Source organism: Numida meleagris, chromosome 1, assembly GCF_002078875.1.
Source record: "Numida meleagris isolate 19003 breed g44 Domestic line chromosome 1, NumMel1.0, whole genome shotgun sequence".
NCBI classification, from domain to species: domain Eukaryota; kingdom Metazoa; phylum Chordata; class Aves; order Galliformes; family Numididae; genus Numida; species Numida meleagris.
In genome coordinates, this window is record NC_034409.1 from 50600933 (window position 1) to 50625775 (window position 24843).

General features: G+C 40.3%; 1 protein-coding gene across 2 annotated transcripts; it reads left to right on the forward strand.

Moving 5' to 3' along the window:
- Positions 81–22970, forward strand: ST13 (ST13, Hsp70 interacting protein). Of its 2 annotated transcripts, none has more exons than XM_021384483.1 (12): positions 81–312; positions 3593–3650; positions 4901–4970; positions 5064–5134; positions 5455–5521; positions 6108–6192; positions 7904–8014; positions 9002–9104; positions 12254–12370; positions 13070–13133; positions 14244–14344; positions 18914–19048. In XM_021384483.1, the coding sequence occupies exons 1-12, from the start codon at positions 203–205 to the stop codon at positions 19040–19042; spliced, it is 1086 nt and encodes a 361-aa protein (XP_021240158.1). In that variant the 5' UTR covers positions 81–202; the 3' UTR covers positions 19043–19048. The 2 variants fall into 2 exon arrangements, with proteins under 2 accessions (XP_021240158.1, XP_021240152.1); XM_021384477.1 differs by lacking the exon at positions 81–312 and adding an exon at positions 500–1460 and having other exon boundaries at positions 18914–22970.

Below are 24843 nucleotides of genomic sequence, written 5' to 3' on the forward strand. Positions count from 1 at the left end.
TCGCAGCCTGCCTAACGGGCACCCCCGCTTCTAGAAGGTTCCGGCCGCCGCGCGGCGGAGGGGCGTGGCTTCGGGGCTGTGGGCGTGGCTTCGGGGCTGTGGGCGTGGCTAGCAAGCGGGCTGGCAGCTTCCGCGGCGCCGCGCGGCGGTTGGGTAGGGAAACGGTTGGGTGTTTGAAGCCGTCGTCCTTTGCTCCGCCACCATGGACTCGCGTAAGCTGAGCGAGCTGCGGGCCTTCGTCAGGCTGTGCAAGCAGAACCCGGGCCTGCTGCACACCGAGGAGCTGGGCTTCCTGCGCGAGTGGGTGGAGAGGTCGGTCACGGGCGACTGTGGGGAGCGGAGTGGGAGCGGGGGAGGGCGGGGGGGCGTGCCCGGCCATTAGCGGGGGGGCGGCACGTGGCGGCGCGCGGCCCCGCCGCGTGGCTGAGGAGGGGGGCGGAGGGGGCGCCGTGCACTCGTCGCGGGTTCGAATCCCGCCGCGAGGCGCGCACGGGCGCCGGCCCCTGCGTGCCTGAGTCTGGGGGGTGGTCTGGGTCTGTTTGTTAAATGGTGGCCGTGCACGTGGCCAAAGTCGTGCTCCCCGGCCATCTCGCTGCTTTACGTGCGGAGCTTTGCGTCCTGCCACCCAAAAAGCACGGTCTCTCTTAATAGGTGGAGCCGTTACGGTCCGGTCCCCGCACGGCAGTGCCTCAGCGCGGGGCCGCCCTGGGGCTCCTTCAGCGCCAGGCGGGAACGACCGAGCGTGTGTGTGTGTGTGTGCGCGCAGCGTGCCACATTGCTCCAGTGAATTATTTAGTTGGGTTTCTGTACGGTGATGCTTGAACTTTTTCATACGCCTGAATACTGGCGTACTTGTGGGAATATTCCCTCTTAACTCTGCTTGGTTTGGTTTTGCAGTGCCCGCGGCACATGTGCATAGGAGGGAAACGCGCGGAATGTTTTAAGCTTCCGTGGGCCCTCGGTCCCATTGCTAACGTGCAGGACCTCGGTGCCTCGCCCTGGGTCACATCCATCCCTCTGTTGTGTAATTCTGGATGTGTGAGCAGAGGTTTTGGGGCTGGGGAAGAGAAGGCGCTGCCTTTGGCCAAAAGAAGCGTTCAGGAGTGGAGAAACAATCTTTGATTGCTCATGTTTTCCATGTAATGCAGAGGGCTCTGCTGTCCAAATTAGTTTTTATAGGGGCTCTTTCTGGTTTTTCTCGTGTATTTGAGCTAAATATTTTGATGAAGTTATACACTTGGGAATGTGGAATGGTGGCCACAAAATCACATTTCATGTCGCAGTCTGGAAGTTTGGAGGGCTGCCCTCCTCCCTTCCATGACAGGACAATTACATGCACTTACAGGGTCTCCCCTTCTCTGCAAACGACCTGAAGCTCATCACAGCTTGACTTCGAGTGGGAACAAACCCGATGAGTCTTCTATCTGTCAGCTTATCTATACTAATTTAAAGTTACATAGGTTAGTCACCAAGATGATGTTGCAAGTGGTTACAGAACAACAATTAAATACTACTAAAATTCTGATTAATTTTTGTCTTTCTTAAAGCTAATGGTTCTAATTTAAACTGTGCTGGCAGCTTGTAACACCACTGTATGATGCTCCCTTTTTCATATACAAATATAAATATTTTTGATGTGAAGTGTTACAGAATGAGACACTGAGGGGACTAGGACTTTCAAGGACTATTTAGCCTTGGTAGTTCATGAAATAGCACATATTAAATTGTGCGTGATCTGAATATGTTAAGTGCATCTCCTAGAGTGCCAAGCTTGGCTGGGGCCTCTTTTGGGTTGTGAAGAAGGTAGGGGAAACTGACCAAATGGTTTCAGTCTTGAACAAGGTGTCAGATGTAAAATGAGCTGATCTTTAGCCCAATAATTTGGAATTTTTCTAGAACCCAAATCATGTCTTCTTTTAGCTCAAGCTGTTCTTAAATACGTGATTGGAAGCTGGAAAGATTATTGACCTTCTTGAATTTGAGGCTTCAGTCTTCATCTAGTAGATATAGCCAGTAAGCCAGGCTTTGAAGAAGTCTTACTGGTTTGTTTTTTTTTTGCTGTTGTTGTTATTTTAGTTGGATCCATTAGACGGATCTTAATTTGTGAGTGTTGTTTCTGAAGTTTTAGTTTCTTTGGGATGTGCAGCCAAGGAGAAGTTCCAAAGATCAACCAGACAGTCTCCATAATGGCCAAATCTCCTTGAACTGCTTGCTAAGAAAGGGTTATAGAATTTTATGCCTTACTGTCAGCCTGCATTGGTAAAAAATAAAAATAGGAGGAACAGTTACTACACATACTGTAACTTTTGGCTAGCTCTGCAATGATTTATCAGACTGCAGTTGTGCAATTCTTGGAATATGATATAGATTAAGCAAGGACAATGTACCGGAGGTGCATGCAGGCTTTTGTAATAGCTTCCCAAGATGCCTTTTCTTTGTTCTTTTGTTTGGAACTTGTGATTTTTTTTTTTTCCTTGAGATCAGTCCTGACGTATGGCCTGTCCATCCTGCCATCTCCCCTTCTCCTACTCTTTCTCCGCAGATTGTGCCCCATCTGGGTTTTTCAGCCTTTTGGGGACCTGACTTTGGGCTGGTGCTGGTGGCAGGGGGAGGAAGGAGGGGAGGGCCTGACTTAAGAAGCTGTAGGATCTCAATCTTAGAATGTAGTCTAGTTGTGCTAATTCCACAAAGCAAAGTCTTGTGCCCTTCTGGTTTCTCCAGTGTGTGTGCCCACTTCTTTCCTCACTGTGTCAAACCAGTTGTGTGGTTCCTCATTGAGTTGGTTGAGCCTGTTGAGTTGCTGGACACAGATGTAGTTTTTTCCTTTTGGAGTATCCATGACCAGAGCAATTGAAAACTGTCCGAAGATAAGAATGTGGAGCAGAGGATGGGTGGGAAAATAGTCCTTGTGGCAGCCTGCCAGTAGATATGATTAGATGTTATATGAAACAGCTGGAGAATTCAACCTGTGCTTATTTCTGGCTGCTAAACCAAGTCAATGTAATATAGAAGTTTATTCTATATTGAGGGAATGCTGTCTATACAGAGAATGCTTTTTAATGGGTAGTGGGGGAAAGCCATGGATAAAAGATGCCATGCATAAAAGAAATGAAATGGTTTTCTTGGCAGCATTTCTTAAAAATTATATAAGCATTTTAGATGAGAAAAATATCAGGATAATGGGTATTTTTTTTAATTCCCTTAAATGTTTTGGTCTCTGTTTCAAAAATAATTATAGTTTTAATAGGAGCTACGATAATATAATATCTACTTGTGAATTGAAAGAAAACTTGCATTTTCAGGAAAAAAATCAGTTTCAGCCAAAAAGGCAGCTTTCCCTTGTGAGACAGGGTGGGTGGGTGTTATGTGATTCACATGAGCACAAATTGCGGTGGAGACCCAGTGTGCATTACACTGCATTCAGGAAAGTATGGCTTCTTTGTACTTTTTTATTGCTTTTCCAGTGAGCTGTATTGTCATATTTTTTGTCACAACAGAAAGCTGAGATTATCAGCAGGACTTGAGTCAATAAAATACTTGCCATTGTTTTGATAATCTTATTGTTTTTTCTCTTCTCTAATTTGCTGAAAAGCATGGGAGGCACAATACCACCTGCTCCAGCCAGTACTTCCACAGATGAGACAAGCAAGGTGAGATGTAAAGAATTTGTAATTGCACGGTAAGATTTGAACACTGCAAAAATGATTGGGCAGGAAGAGAGAGACAAAAATTGCTGTTAAATTTTACCCAAATGTTGTGGGTGAATACACTGGGGTGAATAAATTAGCAAGTTAAGACTGAAGCCTGCTCCACTGCATCTTGTGGGCGACAATTTGTTACGGATGGCTTTCTAGTTTGTTTCAGTTGTTATCATGCTCCATTTCCTTAATCCTGAATGCCTGATGTTCTCAACAATGCAAATGGCAAACAAAGTCTTGATTGCTCCTTTTTATGCAGTCATTGTCAGTTTATTACCCTCTTATAATTTGGGCCAGTAATGGCTACATAACTTTGCATGACAAGAAGTACTAGCAAACGTGATAGGTAGTAAAGAGTTGAACTGTCAACTTTTTAAGACAATATTGTGGAAGAGGTTTTCTATTTTTTCAAGGGAGATAATAAATTTGGCTTTTAGATATTTATAGGAGAATTTTTTCAATCTCGAAATTGTTTCTGGAAAAAGCAGAATGCTTTATTTTAGGTTTAACAGGACAGTGGGTACTGGAGTTACTGGTAGATTAGAACTCTGTTGAGGGATTGCTTATGTGAAGTGAGTATAGTCTGTGACACTGAATGTATATACAGCTTCTGTCTGTGATAAAGGAGGATGTGCTGTGTGATGGGATGCAGAGGAGGGTAGCCAAGTAGTTAGAAGCTGTTAGGAAAACATTTGAAAAAATATTGTAAGTATGTGTAAATAGCAAATATCTCTGACCTTGACAAATAAGAAAACAAATTTTAATCAGTGATGCTGGCTTATTGTTCCCTGTAGAGGACCTTAGCTTGAAAGTATTAGATTGAGAGAGTTTTTCATCCAGAGGATGTGTCAGGGAGGGCCAGAAGATTGCAAGGGCTAGTTAGTATTCATTGCAAGACTGATGGTGAATTGGGTATAATCTGGATCATTTTGTTTTGAGTATTGAATTATACAGTTTGAAAGACAAGCTTTACGAATAATAGAAGTTCATGAGTCAAGATTTGGGCTTTGAATTATTTGCATGCATGACAGACTTAATCTCAGAAGAGGACAAAAGGAGATCTGTATCTTGAAAATAACTGTTTAGCCTCAGAGCAGTCATATGCTTTGAGAATTGGTTCTGGATTTTTCGATGCCCTGCTATTTATTAGAGCGGGAATAGAGTATCAGCAATATGCGCTTACAAATGTGTTTCTCTTTCAGGGCAAAGCAGAAGAAAAGCCAGAGGAACCAGTTAAATCTCCAGAGCCAGAAAGTGAAGAGAGTGACTTAGGTGTGGAAGACAGATCACATTCTCACAATTAGAACATGATTCTAGAAATCTCTGTAAATGTAGTCTAAACTTGCTTTTTATTTTTTCCCTCAGAAATTGACAATGAGGGAGTGATTGAGCCTGATAATGATGAGCCTCAAGAAATGGGAGATGAAAACGTGGAGGTAAGCACAAATCCTTCAATGGCTGTGGCAGCAGGAAAGAAGGGGAGAAGTTTTGAGTTTAGTCAAGAATAACAATCAAGGGGGGGAAATTACTACTAATAGGTAGCCAGCTGCTGCTTTGAATCTTCCAGCTGAAATCATCGTGACTAATATCTCCAGGATGAAAGCAAAAAAAATACATTTTTTTTTTTTTACTATGATTTAAATCTAAACAAAAACTTCTGGAGTCAGAAAGCTGCAGCTTCCTTTGGTGCTGTCTCAGCTTGATACTTCCAGCCTGGACTCCATAACTTTTGGATTTTGTCTGCTTATTTTCTTAGGTAACTGAAGAGATGATGGATCAAGCTAATGAGAAGAAAATGGAAGCTATCAATGCTCTGAGTGAAGGTGATACGTTGTTCAGTTGTTTTCTAGTACATATTAAAGGACATAATGTTTGGTACTCCTTTTAAAAACAAAACAACAAAAAGAAACAAACCTTAATAAAGTCTCTTGGATCTTCATGAGTGCCTCCAAGAAAGAGAAAGCATACTTCCTATTAGATATCCAAAACTAACTAGAACATCAAAGCTTTTTTAAGTACAGTCTTCCCCATGTGGCTGTACTTTTGGGGAAGTATTGCAGCACCTTAATTATGCATCAACCGCTACAGTAGTTCCCTATATATTATTAATGTCTCTAGTGGTTTGTCTTAACGCAGTGAAAAGCTGCATAATAAAGACGTGACTTCCTACGTGATTGTATATGAAGTGAAACGTACAAACCAACTCCAAAAGGGCACCCTCTCCTCAGGATTGCAGCGTTTATTTTGAAATTTGTTGTTCAGTAACGTGGCAAGAATGAAAAATTAATTTTCCTTTGATAATGTTCCGTTCAGGATGTAGCTAGGGGAACAGCACCGCATAAGGCAGGTTTGGCAAGCTGGGTGTAGTCATTGCGTAATGATGGAAACTTTACTGGTGCTCTTGTTCAGGTGAACTTCAGAAGGCTGTCGACTTGTTCACAGATGCTATCAAGCTGAATCCTTGCTTGGCTATCTTGTATGCCAAGAGAGCAAGGTGAGTCATGATAAACTAGTGATTTATGCTTCTGTCCCAAACCTAATCAAGCCTTTGATTAATGTACAGTTCTTTTTTGCATGTTTTTTGTATCTGTTTGGTAAGGTCTAGTGGAAGAAGCAATACGTTGTATACTCTGTGTAATTAAAGTATTGTAGTAAATAAAGCAAGTTAGTGATTTAATTAATTCAGAATCTAAAGGCAGCAGTTCTCCACATACTGTGTTTTTTACTACTTGTTTTAACAACTTGTGTTCTGGCAGCACCTGGTTCTGATCTATTATTGAGTAGTCTTCTGAAGGACGGTCCAAGTCTTAACACTCAGAGCGCTTGTGCTGGGTCAGTCTAACAGCACGCCTCATCCAGCGTTCTGTTGCTGTCAGGAATTACCAGTTGCAGGTGCCTGTAGACTAGAATTTGAACAAGGCAAGTGGGGTGATACTCCTGGTGTTTTTTCAGCCTTTGGTTCATCTCATAGGATAATTTGAAGCTGTATGTTTATACTTAATAGCTCTTGATGGCTTTTTCTTGTCTTGCTGTGATTTTTTTTTCTCCCATTGAAAAATAGATTAGCGTTTGCAGTGTTCTGTGGCAAGGAGTTTGAAAGCTTAACTAAATTAATTATGTGATGCTTTGTTTCTTGCATTGGATTTGTTGTTTCCTTTGCTTCCTACTTGTATGTGAAGGAACTAGGACTCTTTAAAGGTTCCTTGTTCTTGATCTCCTGACTACCTCTGATCTTCATAGACTCGAGTTGTGGTGTGGGTTTTTTTCTATGTTTTTGGATGTATTTTTCCGTTCCAGGCTATAAGATCCTAATCTCTTCCTTGTATGGGAGGGAGCAGCTCTGTTCTTAAGATGCTGCTGCTTTTCTTAGAACTTTTTTTTCAGTTCCATTTCAGCCTTCTTTGAGATGGAGGAACTGGACTGTTTGAGGTCTGTTGTAGATTTAGATAGTGATGTGATGATGCTATATTTTGATTACTTTTTTGATTACAGTCTTTGATTTTATGCTTTTTGACATCTCTGTATTGAGAAGCTTAGGAAACTGTCAATGAGACCAGTTGAAATTTGTCTATAGACCTGTATTAGTTGAAGGAATGCCTTTCATGGGGTTTTGGGAAGGTATGAAAATGTTTTCAAGGCACTGCATGCATCATCAAAAGAGTTCAGGGAGCAGCTCAGAATGAGATTTGCTTTTTGTAGTTAGACTAAATGATGGAACAGTTGCTCATTTTGTATAGGCAAAATGTATGTGTTTGTATGTGCTTTTGTAGTTCATTATTATTCTAATAATTGATCCATATAACCAGTATGATTATTAGCTCTTTATCTTACTGTTATGTTAAGGACTATAGAGTATATAATGCTGCCATCTTTGTTCTGTTCTGCTTTTTGGTTGCTATTGTCTACAGATGATAAACGTGAAATTGAACTGAGCTTTGCATTTCTTTATCTTTTCCACGTGCATTAAAGTTGTTCTTGCTGGCAAGGCTCAACTTTGAACATTGGATGCTCACACTTTTTGCTAATGATCTGCATACCACTGGGGGGGAACTAAATTTCTGTGACTTAGCACTACAAAATCTTTTTTGAATGTAGCTTTTCAAATGTACCTCATTAGCCTGCCTGTTAGTCATCCAAAATTATTTCCAGCTGAAGTTAGTAACTTGGTATTTCAATACGTTCAATAAACGTTCTTATTCCCACAGTGTGTTTGTGAAACTACAGAAGCCAAACGCTGCCATTAGGGATTGCGACAGAGCCATCAAGATTAATCCTGACTCAGCACAGACTTACAAATGGAGGGGGAAAGCACATAGGTAAAGAACTGCAACTGTTCTCGATGTTCTCTTTACTTACTTGGAGAGGAACAATTTTGTTTGTACTTTTTCTTTCTCCGTTTCTCTGTGAATGGTTGATTTTGTATGTGAAAGAAGTAGTTGTGAGCCAGGAATCCAATATCTTCAGTGTATGTCGTGCAAGAAAGAAAGGATGTTCGTGATTTATTGATGGTGACTTAAGAATAATCCTTCTGGCACCATTTTTTTCCTTTTTTTTTTCCCTCCCTTTGATAAGCCATCTTCTAATGACTTACTGTCATTTGGAAGATTGTTTTCTAATCATTTGCTAAAGACTATGAGCTCTAGCAGTGTGGGTTTTATTTGTGGCATGGTGCCTAAATGAGAAGGCTGGAGTGTAGTTTGGATTAATGTCTCTGTAAGATCAAGTACTGAGACCCCTTAGGTATACCAGCGTTCACTTAACTCTTTGATTATCACAAGTTTGTCTAAATGAATAAGAAAGTAGTGCTGCTCAGTAGTTTTTATAACTGTTTTGGTTAAGACATGAAGCAACCAGTCAGGTAGAATGTTTAAATGCTGAGTAACTGGGCACTTACGCTAGATTTGGCAATAGTGCAGACTTGTACAGAACACTGAATGTGTAGCTTCGCGTTGAGCACGTGCCCAGTTTTGCTGAGTGTTTATTAGTGTGCTTAATTTGTTTAGGTAGAGTACCTTCTCCCTGAGAGACGATTCTTGTTCATAGCAAAGAATGACACGAGGTGATTTAGTTTTTCTTCCTGATTTTTAACATCACACAAGTTACTGTAAAGATATGAAGCAAGCAAGCATACTCTAATAGCATCATAGCGCACATATTACAGAAAGCACAACGATTAGTAAAACTTGAAACTTCTACGCAGCTATAGAAAAAGATATTGAATGCCATGTGGTTGTAAATATGTGGAGCTACTACTAGAATTCATTTTGCTTTTTGTCTTCTGAATGTAATCTTCTGTATTCCAGACTTCTGGGTCACTGGGAGGAGGCTGCTCACGATCTTGCACTAGCCTGTAAACTGGATTATGATGAAGATGCTAGCGCCATGCTGAAGGAGGTGCAACCAAGGGTAAGTGGGAAGGTGATAATGGAGGGCTCTCTTTGTTTTAGTGGCATTGCTGTCTTGAGATTCTTGGGGTGTGCATTTTGCTACGGGAACGTTCACATGTTGACATTAGTGTTCATCTGACACTTCAGACTGAGTTTATAAATGATTCTCTGTCTTCAGTCACTGCTGTTTTGACTTGGATTTGGAAATCAGGTCCCTGGGACTGAGTATATAACCAAACAATGAAATGTTCCTTTTTAAAACCTTAATAGAAAAATTTGGTGTAGTAGAAGTTATCCAGGCATTGTTATCACAGTGGTGTTTTGTTTTTTTTTTTTGGTATTATAGATTTTTTTTTTCTCCAAAACTTTTCCAAACTAATTAAAGTTTCATCCTGAACATTTTACCAAGGAAGTGTTCTTGGCTGTGAGAAGTACTTTCATTCTTCTACCCCACGAGGGCAGCATAATCCCTGTGAGACTGATGTTCTGTTTTTCTCAAGTGGTTGATCCCAGCGCTGTTCTTATAAAGTGCTGGTGTAACATCTGTAAGACCATTGATCGTAGGCTTTCTTTCTCTTCTCTTTTACACATTCCTTTGAAGTGGTTCGTAGACCACAGGTTGCAATTATTGCATTGTACTGAGTTTACATTGCTCTGGAGGAGGGTGGGGATGGAGGTCTACACCTGCCAGAGCCAGTTCCAGCCAACTCCAAAAACAGACCCACTCCTGGCCAAAGCTGAATCCATTGCAATTCTTTGATGTATGTAAGAAAGGGTAAAACATTCTGTGCAGCAGCTCTGAGAAGGAAAGGAGTGAGGAGGGCGGGAGGGGAAGTGAACAGCCCTGGAGACAGCAAGGTCGGTGAAGGAGGGAGGTGCTCCAGGTGCTGGTACAGGGATTTCTGTGCAGCCTGTGGTGAAGCAGGTTGTCCCACTGCAGCCCATGGAGAACCCCGTGTCACAGCAAGTGTGACACTGTGCTGTGAGGGAAGCTGCAGTTATTGAAGGGCCCCATGCTGGAGCAGGCTCCTAGCAGGAACTACAGCCTGTGGCAGACCTAAGCTGGAGTGGTCTGTTCCTGAAGGAACGTACCTCCATGGAAACCTCTGCTGGAGCAGTCGTGAAGGACTGTATGCCATGGGAACAGAAGAAATGTGTGAGGAGGAGAGAGTAGCAGAAAGGAGCTGTTACAAGCAGGCCACGAGCCCTCTTCCCAGTCCCAGCTGTGTCTCTTGTAGGGGAGGAGGTAGAAGAGTTGAGAATGAACAGTTGAAGTTGAGACTGGGAGAAAGGAAGGGTAGGGGAAGGTGTCTTTAGTTTTATCATTGTTTCTCATCATTCTACTCTAATTGGCAGCAAGTTAAATTAATCTTTCTCAAGCTGATTCTGTCTTGCCAGAGACAGTAATTGGTAAGATGTTTCCCTGTCGTTGTCTTGACTCATGAGATTTTTCATTGTTTCTCTTCTCCTGTTGAGGAGAGGGAACAAGAGAATGGCTCAATGGGCATCTGGCAACCAGCCAAGGTTAACCTGCCAACTGCATAAACGTTCCCATAGCAAATAGCTCAAGTTTTCAGTCTTCCTGCCTTGTCATTGCAGAAAACACTCTCGCCAGCAAAACAGCGACTGAAACCATCTTACAAGCAATTAGTCTTCTGTGTCAGAGACTATTGATCTGTAGCAGATCTGCTAGGTCTTACGTCTTGACCTTTTTTTAATGAGAAGTATACTTAATGATTGGCTGAGAGGGAACTTTTTTTTCCCCTCAGTTAATAGGCACATGCACAGAAAAAACAGAGTATGCCTATGATGTGTTGAGACGTACTTGCTAGTGGTGTGCCGATTTGTGTATGTAGCTTGAGGGAAAAATGTGTGATCTTTCCATAAAGTGAAAATGATGGTCTCTTACAGCTGTACTCTTCTATTTGCTGATTTGTTCACTCCCATCTTTTGTAGTACTTCTTAATTAGTAACACTTCAATTTGAGTTATGTTCTGAAAATGTTTAACTTACTCTGAGAAATACTTCAAGACCATGAAAGTTAAAACTTCAGAAACTTTTTAATTAAACAAAAAAAAGTAATGGAGATATTTCATAGCTGTGACATCAGATTCTGATGGCATATACTGCATTTGATGTCAGTCAGTCCTGCTGCCTGCAGTGTGCTTTCTCTGGCAGATGTACTTTGAGAAAGATACGGTAGGAAATCTATATCTGATAGTTAAAATAAGTTGTATCAAAAGTTAACAACTTACAAATCATTTCTTCTTTTAAAGGTTATTTTGAAAGAATTGAAAGTAACCATATGTAAGAGAGGCTTCCAGCTGTGACTTGTTCTAGTTCGGTACTTCTGTTCCTCAACCTAGATTTATTGATTTTTTAAAAAAATTATTATTATTTTTTTTAATTTATGGGAATGTTACAGGGTATCTGTCGTGTATGTTGTTGTCCATCAAAACTCTGCAAATTGTGAAATGAACTCTATTTTGAAGTGTTACAAAGATACATCTGGTTTCCAGAGTAGTGCTGCAGTTAGCATTCTGTTATTAAGATGAGCCCTGAGTGAGGAACCTTAGAGAGTTCATTGTTACCGAGTCTCCTCTGCTGGAGCTGTAGTGTTGTTATCTTTGAGAAAAAGACAGGAAACAAGCTTGCTCCCTGCCTGTCCTCTCCTGCTTTGGTTCAGATATTCTTTGGCCTGCTTAAGTCTAGCTGTATATGCTGCCAAGGCACCTGGAACAGCAGTAGCACTCTATAAAAAGTTTGTGCAGGGGGAATTACTCTTCCTGTTATTGTGCCGGTGAAAATTCGTTTTTCTGGGGACAATTGCTGGTGTTAGCCCTGTAGAAATTAATATTTCAGCATGAAAGCAGGAAGGAACGTGGGACAATTTAACATTAAAGTTCTAACTATGGTGTAACTCCCAGAGCTTTACAGGAAAAAGTATACTAGACTGGAGTACGTGGTCTGGTGAATCCAATGAGGGCATAGTATGTGCAAATAACTCATTGTGGAAGGGAGGAAGTAGCACTTCTAGGATGTGAAGTCAAATTATATTTTTAAGAACTGGTGAAAATAGATGGTTACAACACTTACATGTATTTTATATTGAGTATGTTGTGTAGTATACTAGGAAATAGCTGAAGTCCTGTAATTGTATTGTTACAGGCTCAGAAAATTGCAGAACATCGCCGAAAGTATGAACGGAAACGTGAAGAAAAGGAAATCAAGGAGAGAATGGAAAGAGTGAAGAAGGCACGAGAGGAGCATGAGAGGGCACAAAGGGTGAATACTTAAGCTTTAATATTGCTTAACAGTTTGGAGAGTGGCATGGTTATTTTGTTTTAAATGAATTGCATGGGAGAATTGTTTTCACTTTAAATGTTAAATCTTAGGGAGTTACTTTGTTTTTTGGTTACTTGACCAATTATGGAATCTGGAGAAGAGGGCCTTTTGCTGCATCTGTATCTGTTGCTTATGACAAATATAGGCTCTGGAATCTCTTTGAACCTATATTTCAGGAATTTAGTTGCTACATGACTATACCAGAATAGTACTCAAGTAGTATTTGTCTCCAAAACAGGGAGATTTTAACTTCAAAATAATGCTTTGTATCTCCTCTGCACTTCCTGACTACAGTTCGCTTCCTTTTTTTTCCCTGTTTTACCAGTATATTTTTTCAGGGTGTGTTAGGGTTGGGAACTGGTTCAAAATGTTAAGCTAATGGGCTAAAACTGATCATATAGTTCATGTTCAGTAAAAGCACGCTCCCTGTAACTTTTCTGCAAGAACATATGAAAATAAGAGGAGCTGTTTCTTGTGTCTGGCTTTGTATATTGTGAAGTGCTTTATTTGGTAATTCCTAGAGCCTGCAAGTATTAAACAGTCTCAGCTATTTTTTTTTCCCTCCTAGAACCGTTTGAGTATTAGAAAGCAGGCTGCAATTCCATAGCTTTGTTTGGAATTATATGCTTTCTTCTACAGGAGGAAGAAGCAAGACGACAAGCAGGAGGAGCTCAATTTGGTGGTTTCCCAGGTGGCTTCCCAGGTACGTATTTTTAAGCACCAGTACTTGTTACTTGAGGTAGAAGTGACTGGTTGTTTTTTCTTTTTTTTTTTCTTTTCCCACATACAGTATGATAACCACAGTTAAGATAGCATTTATTCTCATGATGGGAAGAGGAAAAATGTTTTATGAAGTTTAAAACTTTTTAGTAAATAACTGAGCATTAGTGAGGGGAGGGATAAGATTCTTTCTCTTAATTGCATTGTTTCTGGGTAACAAGTAGAGGGAAGTCCAATCAATGATAGTGATTAATGGAGTGAAAGGATTTTGGACTGAGAAAAAGAAAGATGCAATGTTTTCTTAGTAATGTGTGCTGAAAACTTAGTATAAAATGTTTTCTGAATTACTCAGGGTGGCTTGGACCAATCTTGCTTGAGAACAGTAGTTGCAAAGCTGAAAATTGAATTCAGTGCTAGCTTCCAAAGACTGCAGTTTTCTCTATTGTTGAGCAGAATAGTTTCTCAAAGAAGATGTTGCAATTTTTGAACAGTTCTGTGAAGATCAGACTTTTCTGTGTCCTTTTTGGGTACAATAAGTTGCAGAGAAGCGATAGTGAGTGCTTGAAGATCAAATTGTAGTTGTGGTGAGTTGAATGCATGCTCCAAATAAATCAGGTTCTCAAGGGAAGCAAATAGAGACCATATCTGCCTCAGGGATTTTTTTTTAAAGTTATGATTTGACTTTTTTTTTTTCCCCCCCAAACCTAAAGTTCCTACTGGACATTGAATGAGCCTGCGACATACTGCTTTAATTCTGCCCTCAGTTGTTCATCCCTGGCTTTCAGAAGTCTGAATTTCTTGACTTGATATGTAATAAGTTAACTAGAAAATAGCTGTATTTATGTACAGAAAGCTAGACCCTAATGAGGTCCTCCTATTTGATTGGGTTAAAAACACTGATGAAACAAATTGCAGGTTTCCACAGAGCCCCTGCCTTCCATTTAGCAGAACAGTTCTTTGCATTGTGGAAGGCATAAAATTGGAGGTGTATCAGTGGAAGGACGTTTTATTTGTTTTGTTCTGCCTCAGTGAGCTCCTGTACGGATGAATTAAATGTTCTTCATCACGCATTCTTATGTCTTGGGGTTTGCAGGTGGATTTCCTGGGGCTATGCCTGGAGGTATGCCGGGAATGGCAGGTATGCCGGGTCTCAATGAGATTCTCAGTGATCCAGAAGTCCTTGCGGCCATGCAGGTGAGTGTTTCATGCGAATCAAAGCTAAATGCTCAGAATGAGGGAGGAACAGCTTACGTGAGCCAGGGGAAGAAAAAAAGATGTGACCTACTGAATAGCAGTGGGGATGCTTGCTTACTTCTGTTGCGAAATTTTCTCCTTGTTTGTGTGTGTGGCTGTTCCAGACTGTCTGGAACCTATTTTTTTCAAACTGACAGGAACTTAATTAAAGGTGTCACGTTTTGTCCTCCTTTTCCTTTCCCTACACATCCTTCCCCCTGCCCTGGCCCTATACTTGCATATAATAGGCAAAACCATATGCTTGATAGAGTTTGTAAGCTTTTCAAGAGTCTCTGGTTATTTTCTACACAGTATGATTCAGTTCTTCCTTTTTTGTGAATGCACACGCACTGTGGTGAGGTAATTATGCACAAATGAAAAATTATTGTTAATATTGTTGCAACACAATATATTGCAATAATGTTGAGAATTGCCTTTCTCTTGAGGGGATGAAGGGGCAAAATAGCTTAAGAATAGCTCTATATCTGGTGTTCTCTAAATTTATGCTGAGAAAGCCTGATTCTTTGGTGGGCTTGATTAACTACTCAGTTGCTTAGTTGGTTAGGTCATTGAACAGCTGTGATTGGCATCTAAATAAATAAAAGCATCTTAAGGGGCTGTTGTTTGGTATGCCCTGAAATCATGAAAAAGGCATAGCTTTCCATGCAGAAATTCGTGAGTTCCCTTAGTAATTGCTAGTTCGTGGAAACACACCTTTACTTACAGTGCCACAGGCAGCAATGTCATCTTGCATCAAACCATCCAAAACAAACAACAACAAAAAAACCCCACGACTTGCAGTTGCATTCATTACCTGGCTCATTTATGCTGTAATACAGGACTTTGAAATTGGAGTTGCTGAAAACAACTCTGAAGTGCTGTTAAATGTTGAGTGCTTAATACGTGCCTTTAAAAAGGCTCCATTGCATGCTGATGATATATGCTCCAAAATGTTACAGTACTCTGTTGCAAGAACATGTATTGATGGTGCTTTCTGTAGAGTCTGTTAGCAAAGCTTTAAGACTCTCATTGACCTCTTTTGCACAATATTTAAATCTAGGTGAGATTTAAATATCTGCACTACCTTCTACCTACTAAAATGTCGGACCGCGTTCTTATATCCTTTCTGAATCAGCAGAGCAAGCTGTAGTCTTAAAAGAGTAGGTTTTACTGCTTGACTTAGTTCTGCTCAATGCAGCTATGGAATATGTTTAAGGATAATGGGAGCTGATACTGAGGCTAACAACAAGGTTGCAAGAAAGTCTGAAGATATCAATTCACACAAGTCTCTCCCAAATCATAAATATCAAAGTGTTATTTTAACTGAGCATGTGTAGAGTCTTTTTATAGCAAGGAGTTACTGCTGAAACTGGAGTTTTCTGAGGTTGAAGACCTTCCCAGTCTCTTCTGGGTTAGTGGCTGTTATCATCTTTGTGACAGCTCTCCTTGAGCTTACATCAATATATGCTGCTTCTAGTTCTTTTCAAGGCTTCTTAAATGTACCAGTTGATTTTTTTTGCAGTGAGTTCTAATGTACATAGCTTGCTCTGAAAGTAATGCCTCCTATTTATTTCCATGGAAACTACAACAGATACGAAGAGCACAATAACACTATTTGATAGAGCAAATTATGTTACAAAGCACTTTTTCAGCATAGTCAACACCATCAACTATGCATTTTCTTCAGTGATGAGCAAAAGCCTGCATGCCGCACTTGTGAAAATCTTCATGGCTGTCTGGAACGTGGCTTGTCTTTCACATCACTGTCATCACTGCTGAAACGTACCACCCATGACCTCGCTGTGCTCATATCCACTGTTTGGTCCCCATAAACATTCAGCAAGCATCAGTGAGTCTCAGTGGGTGCCTTTTTTTGCACATGGAGGAAGTCAGTGACACTCCTTTGCTTCATGCGTGCTTCCATGTCAGACACCATTTTGTCAGACTGCCCCTCTGCTGCCCTTTTTCACGTGGCAGCAAAATGTAACAGAATATTGGTGGGAAGGTTCAGCCTCTACTTCCGTACCACCAGCATCTGCCTCTGACATTGTGGGCCAGCAGAATAAAATAGGAAACGTTACTTTCAGAGCAGCCCTTGTGCGTTATTTTCATTTCATTTGCCCTAAGCTTTATAGTCACCAGAAGAATTAGCTGAAATGGGTAACCTGGAGTGGGAGATCAGGAGAATGTTTTGCTTGCTTTTACAATTTTGCCTGTCTGGAGAGTGTTGTAGTATTTCAGGTCTTCTGTGCACAACTTGTAAACGCAACTGTCGTGTATACAGAGAAACACAAGCAGTTATGGTCAGATACCATTCTTTTTAAAAAATAATTTATGTGTAAGGTGCATCTAAGGATTGCTTACTTGATGTATAGTCATATGTTGAACCCAAACTTCTGCCTGAATGTGTAACGTAGAAAAAAAGAATTGTGGTAACTGTTTTCCCTTTATAGTGTTACTCATTCTTCTGCAGCTGAAGACGGGGCCATTAGAAAACTCAATTTTTCACTAATGCCATTTATACTGTGGTTTCTGTTGCAGTTTACACGCTACATAATCCCATGTGAAACTGTTGACATTTTAAGTTACCAACTTTAGTAGTATTGCTCATCAGTATGAAGCCTTGGATGTGTATCAGTCTTAATTAAACATTTTTGTAACTATGGTGTAATGTTTGCGGGCTTTTGGGGGGTTGCACAAGAGCAGAATAATTTACTTGCTGTGAATTCAAAATATAGAACAGTTAGTGTAAAATTGAACACTTACCACTTATTTAGTTGTGCTTTAACAAGATTCAGTGACTAAGCTGATCCGTCTTTGTGCTCAGGATTCATATACACGTGACAACGCAGATTTTATAGCATGGTCTTCATAGTCTTATATGCTCTTCTGAAATTGGAAATTGAGGAGGTTTGAGTTTGTGCAAGTCATCTTCCTGTTTTTATAGGATTAGGTTAAAGTGGAGGAAATATACCCAGTGCCTTTTTTCTGAAACTTACCATCTTAGTTTTTAGAGAATTGGCAGATTCCCTTTTGTAGGGGAGATAACACTTATAGTCCTTTTGTGAGGGAGATAAGGCTTGACTGTCAGTTCTCAGCATGTATAAAATATTACTTAACCATGTGGGTGATTTCATTGGAGTACACACCCACCAGATGCAGTTTTGGATCAGACTTGTTAAACAGCTTTAGTCTGTGTCTGATGCTAGAATAGATACATGGTGGGTGTTACTGTTGCACAGCCATCTTCTGAGGACACTAGTTGTTTTTTGATAGTTTCCAAAAATATACCTGTGGTAGCAATGGAATAGAAGTCTAGGGAAGATTGTATTCCTTGATGAAGCTACATAAATGCAAGAAAGAACAGCAGATGAAATTACAGCTTTGTACTGGACATAATAGGCTGCCTGTATTTTTTTTCTGGATTAAAGAAAACTTGAATCTTTCATGCAGAAGTTGCTTGTAATGGAAACATTTTTCTAGATCGAGAGGTAAAATTGACCTGTGCAGATCTATTAAAGAACGTCATACAAAATGTGCTTGTGTGAAATAAGTAAAAGCAATTTGACGTAGATCACTCCAAAAGTAATGCCTCCTATTTATTTCCATGGAAACTACAGTAGATGCAAAGCACACAATAATGCTGTGTGATAGACCAAATTCTTAGCTACAAAGCACTTTTTTTCTTTTAATGAAGTCACCACCATTAGCTATGTGTTTTTGTCAGCAATGAACAAGAGCCTGCATTCTGTGCTCATAAAAACCTGCACCAGTGGAACTGACACACTGCCACCACTGCTGAAATGCACCACCAGTCACTTCACTGTGCTTAACATCCGCTGTTTGATCTCCATAAACATTCAGCAAGTGTCAGTGAACGTCAGTGAGTGCCATTTTTTCTGAATGGAGGAATTCAGTGACACACCTTTGCTTCATGAGCACTTCCATTTTGTCAGACTGCCCCTCTGCTGCCATCTTTCACATGGCAACAAAACGTAAGGGAATATTGGTGGGAAGGTTCAGCCTCTACTGCCATACCACCAACAATTGCCTCTGATGTCATGGGCCAACAAAATAAAGTAGCAGGCATTACTTTTGGAGGGGTTGTTGTAGTTCAGTAGAGGCCAAAGGTATGCTGGCAATACAGAAATAAAGTACTAGTGTTTTGCATACTAAATAGGGAAGGTAATCTCTATTCTTTTGACCAGCGTCCTTAACGTATATGTGAATGCATTTATTAACTGTGACACAACAGTGCCATGAGAGAAGATTCTTTTCCAGTTGTGACTTCCCAGAGGAATCACGGAATAACTGAGAATCGGATGTATTTTTAAAAGCCAGGTGTTGCCACATCATCTGCTCACGGTCCAGCAGATTAAAGTTTCTGCTGCTAGAAGAAAAATGAGTGAAAGGGATGCGTAGCAGCTATTGCATGGAGGGGGTTATTCTGCCATGCTTGGTATGCGTACAGATCTCTATTGTAGACTTCTTCTGAAAATGCTCTTGTTTTTGCTTTTTTATGTCCTGCAGGATCCAGAAGTTATGGCTGCATTCCAAGACGTTGCCCAGAACCCAGCAAATATGTCCAAGTACCAGAACAATCCCAAGGTCATGAGTCTCATCAGTAAATTGTCTGCTAAGTTTGGCAGTAAACCATAAAATCGCCGGTTCATAAAAATCACTTTTGAATGGGAAGGATTGATTTGGCTAACCAGTGTTGCAATAAAACAAACCATTGTACCTCTGATCTTCTTAAGAAGAGAAACTGTGTTCTAAGAAGAACTGCTCTCTAGCCCCAAATGTTGACTTTATTCAGTGATCGGTTTACAGCACTCAAATTATATTCAGATGACCTAGTTTAAGCCATGCCTCCTTGTCCAAGAGTTGCAACGTTTTACTGCAAGTATTAAATACAGTTTAACATTCCTGTGAGAAATATTCCAGGAGTGTAAGATAAAAGCCTCTTTTTTTGCTTGTTTGTTTTGTGGGGTTTTCTATCATTTCTTTTTTTTCTTCAATTACTTTTTCCTCAGTGAACAAAAAGGAAGGAACTTAGATGAAGTCTGTCTTAATCCAGTTAGGACAGAAAAACTGGCCTACTCACAAGTAGCAAAGGTGGGGTGAATCTGAAGAATTAACTGGATAAAGGAATTGCCTGCAAATACAACTCCGTATTTTTTTCTTAAATGTGTGACTGGCTTTATATAGATACTAAAACGATCAAAATAACCATGATAGTTAGTTACACACTGGAACTTCTGGTAGTACTGCAAATATTACATTATTTTGATCACCACAATTGTACAGCAAAGGTGCTGTCCTATCCTTTACACAACCTGGCATGAAGTACGTGTTGCGGAGGCCACAGAAGCTTTGTTACTTGTTCAGTTATTGTCTAGCATGTTTATGTAATGTTGGGATTTTTTTTTCTTTTTTTAATCAGTCTGGGTATGGGAGAGCAGCTTACTGTCTGTGCTTGTGCTCTTGTCCTTGCCCAGTTGGCAGGTCCTCATCTGGTAGCACTCGCCCTTCCTTGGGGCTCGCTTGCCAGGTTTCATCTATTGGAAACTTTAGGGAAGGAATCTGTTCCCATTGCTACCTCTGTCTCATTGAATGCAAGCCATCCAGAACATGTAAATACACAGTTATAAATTGGTGACAGGGAGAATACCCTACAAAGTTCCAGCTCGGGGTTCTGAATTGGTTTGAGTCCTTACACGCTTACAGATAAAATTTATTGGCTGAAGTCTTGTGTCTGTGTGGAGAGCATGACTCTTTCTCTAGCATGTGTTGTAGTCTTCCATCTTTCCTTTTTTTTTTAATTATTTTTATTTTTTAAGAAAAAGAGGTAGGTGGGGAGAGGGGAGAGGAAGAAGGTATTTTTGTGATGTCATACTTCCATGGTTTCGAGACTTGGGATACAGAGGAAAAGATGAGGTAACTAGAGCAGACAGAACATTCTTCTAATTGTAGAATGCTTCTGAATTCTGAGATATCCTTGAAGCTGTTTCTGTGCTGTTAATGATGTTCAGTTGATTTGTCTACTGTAAGGACCAGTGTTGCCTCTGTTTGTCTTAGCTAAAACATCTTTCTGTGCAAAAATGGTCATAATTAACTGTTCACTGCTTGAGTCTCAACATTCGTTATTCTTTTGTAGTTCTGTATCTTAAGCCACAACTGTTACCATTTTAAATTAAATCTGGATTGGTGTAGGAGCTCAACTAAAGTAAATCCCCGAATGCTTTTTCTCATACTAATGACCCTGCAGAATAAAATGTGAATCTTTTTGCTTAAGAAATATAGTTCTGAATACTTCTAGCAGCCTTTCAAAATAAAGTATGGTTTTGGAAAATAACTTTTTGGATTTGCGTAGCTTTCTGATAAAACCTATTTTGCTGAAATTAAATATGGGAATGGTTCAATTAAACTGTATATATATGACCTGAGATTTAAATTAGAACTAAGTGCTTAATGGTTTGTCTTCATGACCAAGCAAATTCAAGCTATGATGGAGTGTTGCTTTGTGCCCGGCTTTTGATCATGCTCTGATCTCCTGTTCCCAAGGGGAGAGGTTTGAACTAGGCCACCCCTCAGCATAGGCTGAAACTCTTGCTTTATTCATGCTGTTGCATGTGTGCTCTGCGTGACTTAGTCTTTAATACAGATTCATTCCCTACGGTTTCCTCTTATTCTCTCTTGGCTGTTTATATCTGTCTACCCATGGCTAGTCAGAAGCTACCCCAGTAGAAATGGTCATTCGTGTGTCCTGTCTGCTTGCTTACACATCAGTTACCCTCATTCAGAGCTAATTGATGCTAACAAAATGTTCTCCCAGTTCTTTTGGTTTTAGCCTTAGCAGTGTAGCTGAATTCTTGTGTCTGTTTGGGAATGCACGTCCCATGACTCGTTTATGTGGTCTTTGTTTTCTTTTCAGTGCTATCTGGTAAGATAGTTGAAGAGATCTCTGGACCTCATCTCAGTTCCCCAGGATACTGCATTGACATCTAAGCAGCTAAACTGCTTTGAACAGAAGTGCAAGTGCAAAAACGTAGCTGCACTGGAGAAGAGCAAAGATGAGGATAGTTCCTGTTCTGGGGTACAGGTAGCTATATGAGCAAGTAACTTTTCTGTTCAGCGCTTGCTCGTGTTTAATGGCAGCTCCTTCAGGTTAATTGCTCCATTGCAGCACAGAGTAGGGATTGTGCTTATCAGTACAGTGGTAGTAATCAGCTTAGCTGACAACTTGACTTTGAGAACAGAACGTTTTGAAAAATTGCTCTCATTTCACTGTTGAACTGTGAATAAAGGGCGCTTGCCAAAGTAGTTTGGTTTTCCTTATATTGGAAGGCGGTGATCAGATGGGTGGGAGCCAGACTGTCTCAAAGTTGGACGAAACTGGGCAGAATGGGTATTAAATGGCAGAAATTAGTATTAAAAGCCATGTGAAGGTAAATCCATGTGGTGAAACAGCGCTGCTGGCTATTTGCAACAAGCTAGAGTTCCAGATAACCTGTCTTGAGAAACACCACTGCGATTTTCTTGTTACCTCACAGGGCATGTGGAAGTAAACAGTGTCGCTATGGGAGCTTGTAGGAACTGCTGTCTGAACATTCTTCATCCAAAGGGACAGGAAGTAAGGGCCTTAGCCAGGATGAGCTGGAGTCAGGACAGCTTAGTGTACCTTCCTATGGGTTGTAGCACGCTCCTGATGGGAAATGTTTGGAGCCCTTTGGAAATCCCACAGGGCATCTAGGGTGTGTGCAGTGATTTTGTGATTGTAGAGCAGGTGGATTTTTTGGGAGTTGTGGTAGAGGCTGGAGAGTTGTTTCATCAGCTGCAGCCTAGTCTGGAAGTGGCTGGTGCCAGTGTGGAAGTGAATTGGTGTCCTCAAGCAGGAGAGTGATAAGGTAGGAATATGGTAGCAGGATGTCATCATTCTGGTGCTTAGAGAAAGATGTCTCATGAACCTCTTTCAGAGCTCTGCAGAGGTGAGCCTCAACCTTACTTTGTACAGTGGTTCAACATACTGTAGAAATGTGATTCTGAATTAACAAAGAGATGGAGTGAAAATAAAACTTCCACAGACAACTGTGTTGAGCTTTACAGGGCAAGTCATTAGAGTTTCAGTAGAGTGATACAAGCAAATGCAAGTACGGGTGAAACAGGAACAGTTTTAGTGTCATAATAAAATAGATCTGGTCATGTGGTGACTGGCAGATTTGTGCTATAAAGCAACGAAAATTTTCAGGTGTCTCTGGGGTACAAATAGTTGATCACCTTGTGAATCAGAGCTTAGGTAAATCGCATTCTCCTGGTGTGGTCCCCACAAACAGGAACTTTGTGAGACAAAGCTTCCTTCGTCCCCTCTGACTGGAGGTCCTATTGAATGTAAATACCAAGGACTGTCCCTTAAATCTGAGTCTTGATAACTAACCAAGGCAAGATGTTAACTTACAATTTTGCTAATTAATTGTGTTATTACTGTACCTGTTTGATGTACAAACACGCTTTGGAAATGTATATTCTAGATGAATGGTCTCAGACAAGCTTGAGATCTGCTTGTCAATAAATAAATGTATTTGCAGAATGTGTTATGACTCTTTGTTAAGTGAGTGGCAATTTTTGGCACCTTTTGTGATTGCACACTTAAGTACGTTAGCTTATTAAAAAAAAAACAAAACATTTTTCTAATGCACAAGCCCTTTGGTGGCTACAAGAAGTCAGATTCTACTAGCTGTAGATAAATGTGAAAGATTACAGGACTTGGGGTAGCAGCTTACCGTGGAACTTCTTTCTGAAGGACAGCAATAGAAGCAGAGATGGTAAGTATAGCTTGTACGGAACAAAAGCATTCAGAAAGAGAAGGTACTGTTTGTGAATCATAAAATCCTAGAATGGTTTGGGTTGGAAGGGACCTTTAAGATCATCCAGTTCTACCCCCCTGCTACAAGCAGGGACACCTCCCTCTAGACCAGGTTGCTCAAAGCCCTATCCAGTCTGGCCTTGAATGCTTCCAGGGAGAGAAATGAGTTGTGAAATAAATTACAAGGAAGTGAAGTCTAAATCAGTTAATTTTAAAGGAAATTCCATTACTAAAACCTTCAGTTTCCTAAACCGAATGTTTTTAGGAGAGTAAGAGTCTCTAGAAATTAGTTTGCATTTTGTTGTCACAAAGAAAAGTATCCTAGCAGAACATCAGACCAGTCACCTTAAAACTATTGCATTTAATAAAATTACTTTTTAAAGTAGGATGAAGGAACAAGTTATTAGTAAGTTACCAGAATTAGATGGAAAAATATCGAAGTATTACTTTGAGAATAAACAGGCTACTGCTAATTGCAGTGCCTCTTATTATAGAACATGCGCTGCAGGTCAGCCACTGACATCTGGTTCCCATCTGGTTCCCAAAAAGAAAAGCTAATGGTTTATAAGGAAAAATGAACAAATTAGTGATTTTTTTTAATGATTTTTTTCTTAATCCTGAAGTAAGGGAAAATTGCTTGAGGGGGAAAAAAAAAACCAGACTTTCAAAGCCATTTTGTAATGCATGATATTTTTTTTTCTTTAGTCTCTTGGCCGAAAATTTCTCAAACTAGAAGAGAAAATCCAAACTGGAATGAATTCTGAGCTCCTTCAGGAGGACAAAAGCAGAAGATCACAAAAATGTGCATCAGAACAGATGCTAGATATTTACAAGTGCCTGGGAAAGGAAGAAAAATGCAAGGTAACAAAGCTTGTGTTTGACAGTTCATTAGTCTATGGAAAACTAAAAGCAGCTAAGGAATGTTTCATCAACTACCAAGGCTGCTGAAGAAGCATGAGAGGAGATATTTGCATTTGCCATTATTAAAGCTGAAGAACATTTCAATTTCTTTGCTGTCACTGGGCCTAAAGTGTATAGGAAAAACTCGGTGGTATTCCAGAGGCTGAAAGTCTGTTCAGTTACTTAACAGGCAAAAAGCATGCATGTATGCATGCTTTTATAAAATAATAGGCTTTTAATACGTTTATGATCGCAGTGCTTTCTTCTGGAATAGGTTGGTGTTCCAGCTGATCTTAAGTATGAACTTGCCAAGTTTGTGTGATCAAACACTGTGTTATTCAATGAATTCAGACTGCTAACCTGTAGTTGCTTTAATCCATGATGCCCTGAGAGTATTATCCTAAGTTTTGCAACGGATTCAGAAAATACTTCCGAAAGTAGTAATTAAATATCTTCACATGTTTCCAATCTCAAATGAATTTCTGTGCAGAAAAAAAGATGTACAGTTCTCTTTTTTTCTTTTCCTGTAAATTAGTGTTAGGACAAGGAGTGTAGCAGGGTAAAATAAGTTTGAGTTCAGTGTTTGTCCTTTATTTGCTAAGGTAAGACAGTGCAGAGGCAGTAAATTTGACTCTGGAGTCATTAAGTGTCCTCATTCCACATACAGAATTAGAAACAGAGATGTGGGCAGGCAAGA